Source organism: Poecilia formosa, unplaced genomic scaffold, assembly GCF_000485575.1.
Source record: "Poecilia formosa unplaced genomic scaffold, Poecilia_formosa-5.1.2 Scaffold54, whole genome shotgun sequence".
NCBI classification, from domain to species: domain Eukaryota; kingdom Metazoa; phylum Chordata; class Actinopteri; order Cyprinodontiformes; family Poeciliidae; genus Poecilia; species Poecilia formosa.
Genome location: NW_006799993.1, coordinates 2,220,645 through 2,223,024, shown reverse-complemented (window position 1 = coordinate 2,223,024; position 2,380 = coordinate 2,220,645). Strand labels below are relative to the sequence as shown.

Genomic DNA, 2,380 nt, shown 5'->3' with positions numbered 1-2,380 from the left:
GTGTGTGTGTGTGTGTGTGTGTCTCGTGTTTTGTGTGAGGAGGAGCGATCAGAAACGGCAGAGAACAGACTCCAGGGGAGGCAGGCAGTTCTCTTGCCTCATGGCAGGGGGCGCTCATGATCCCAGATATTGTGACTGCACAACTGCAGAGTAAGACACAGTGAGCTAGCCATGGAGCTAGCCACACAGTAAATAAGTAAAGTACAGCGATATATTTGTTTTCTCCTTTCTTCCGCCGTCAACATGAAAGACTACATTTCTACACTTAAACAGTTTTCTAAAGTGGATTTTCAATTGAAGCAGGAGATGATAATTAAAGGAAGACCAACACCAGAGCTGAAAGTTTTGCTTCGAGACAGTTTGACGATTCTTAAACGGAGTAGAAAAGACATGCCGAGGATAGACTTGGCTTTGGATGAACGGATATTTTTGTGCAGAATTAGCGGTGGATGGATTTCATTGATAAGTAAAGGTAAGACACCAATAAGATGTTTTTGTTTTGTTTTTTAATGAAATGTGCGTTTTGTGGGCTACAGTTTGTATGTCTAAGTAATTCAGTAAAGTGGAAGCGGTAGCTAATCTAGATTTTTGGTGTTAAATCCGAAAACATGAAGCGGGATTGTTGTCAGTTGCTATGGCAACGAGTCTGCTTGTGACTTGGCGGATACAGACTCTTTCCCTTTGCTGTGGATCATAGCACGAAATTAATACCTACATTTCTAAGTTTCACTGAGTTAACGCGGCTATGGATGACATGTAAATGATTAGTCTTTTTGCCCCCCAGTGTTGTATGCCTGCGCGAAATTTCCATACGTCCAATAACATGCATGGTGTCTATAATCGTAAGATCAGTGCCTCAGCAGCAATGAACCTCACCGCACGTCACTGTCTTGGAATGAATATGAATATGAAAGAATTTATTGCCAAACAATTGAAGACGTAGTAGAAGTTGGCAAAGAACAGCTGGCTAAACCATACAGACAACAAAAGATGAAATAAACAAATAATCATGAAATAACATGTAGAATAATTGAAGAGCTTGTGGGGAACAATGTAAACTAGAGAGGAGAAAGCGGCATAGGAACTATTAGAAATAATCAGACGTGAAAAAATGCACCTTGGGAAGAGAGCAGACGGAAGCAAATAGGAAATTAGAAAAGGGAAGCAAGCTGGCAGGCAACGAGAAAGATGAAAAATATACAAAGTGGAGAAAATTAAATAAGAAATCTGAAACTAATGTATTCAATAATTGGAAAGAAAACACTAATTCAAGGAATCAAGTCCAAAAGCACAAACAATTTGAATAAATTAACACAAGGGTAAACAAAAATGGGAAGTAAACAAACAAAAAGAAAGAAATCAAAATAAGAAACACATGCTGCTTTGAAAAGTCTTTTACAGTGACTCACTTTACATATTCTAGTTCTAACAGTCAGATGCAGCTCACCTCTCTAATGGAGACTGTGGATCTGAATTAAAATTCATAACGTCATCCTTTGACTTGTTGGACATGAGACTAGGTTCATATTCAGATTCAGGTCTATAATGAAAAAAGAAAAACATATTAAGAAAAGATTAAAATAAATCTTTAACAATCAAAAAACAACAAAAACAATAAAAGTCACACTAGGAATATTTTCCTTAAAATTTTCTCAAATCTGTTCAAATCTATATACCAATAATGTTGTGATATTAAAGACCCTTTAAGGTAGAGCTTTTGTTCTGTCTGAACAGCTCTCTGTGCAGGGTGAATTAAATGTTTCACATATTTATTCATTTTCATACACTGACTGTCTTTATGCAACATTCACTTTGATGAATAAATATAAAGAATAGAAACTATGGGTTGAGAGTCTTGAGTGAAAGTAATTTAAAATATGGCAGCTGAAAGAAGCATTCTGGGTCTTGTATTTCATACATTGCAGAGATCATTTTCCTAACATGTATTTCGCAGTGGAGACCAACTTTTCTTTGTGGAGACCATGGCATGGTCCCTATGAGGCAAGGCCGACCCAAGGCATAAGCAAACTAAGCAGCCGCTTAGGGTCCCAGGGCACCTGAGTGAAGTTGCCCCCCCCCCACCTTCTTCAAATCAGACAAAATTGGTGTCAAGCGTTTGTGCTTCGTTTGGTGGGGGGGCCAACTTCACTCAGGTGCCCTGGGACCCTAAGCGGCTGCTTAGTTTGCTTATGCCTTGGGTCGGCCTTGCCTCATAGGGACCATGCCATGGTCTCCGCAAAGAAAAGTTGGTCTCCACTGCAAAATACATGTTAGGAAAATGATCTCTGCAATGTATGAAATACAAGACCCAGAATGCTTCTTCCAGCTGCCATATTTTAAATTACTTTCACTCAAGACTCTCAACCCATAGTTTCTATTC

The 2,380-nt window shown here is 38.9% G+C and overlaps 1 protein-coding gene across 1 annotated transcript in view; it reads right to left on the bottom strand.

The window, feature by feature from the left end:
* Positions 1 to 2,380, bottom strand: part of LOC103138771 (NACHT, LRR and PYD domains-containing protein 4E-like) — a 22,880-nt gene that overhangs the window by 13,955 nt on the left and 6,545 nt on the right. Inside the window, exon 5 of the mRNA XM_007553108.2 lies at positions 1,448 to 1,540. Within this exon, the coding sequence (XP_007553170.1) occupies positions 1,448 to 1,540 (93 nt within the window). The remainder of the gene's footprint in view (positions 1 to 1,447; positions 1,541 to 2,380) is intronic.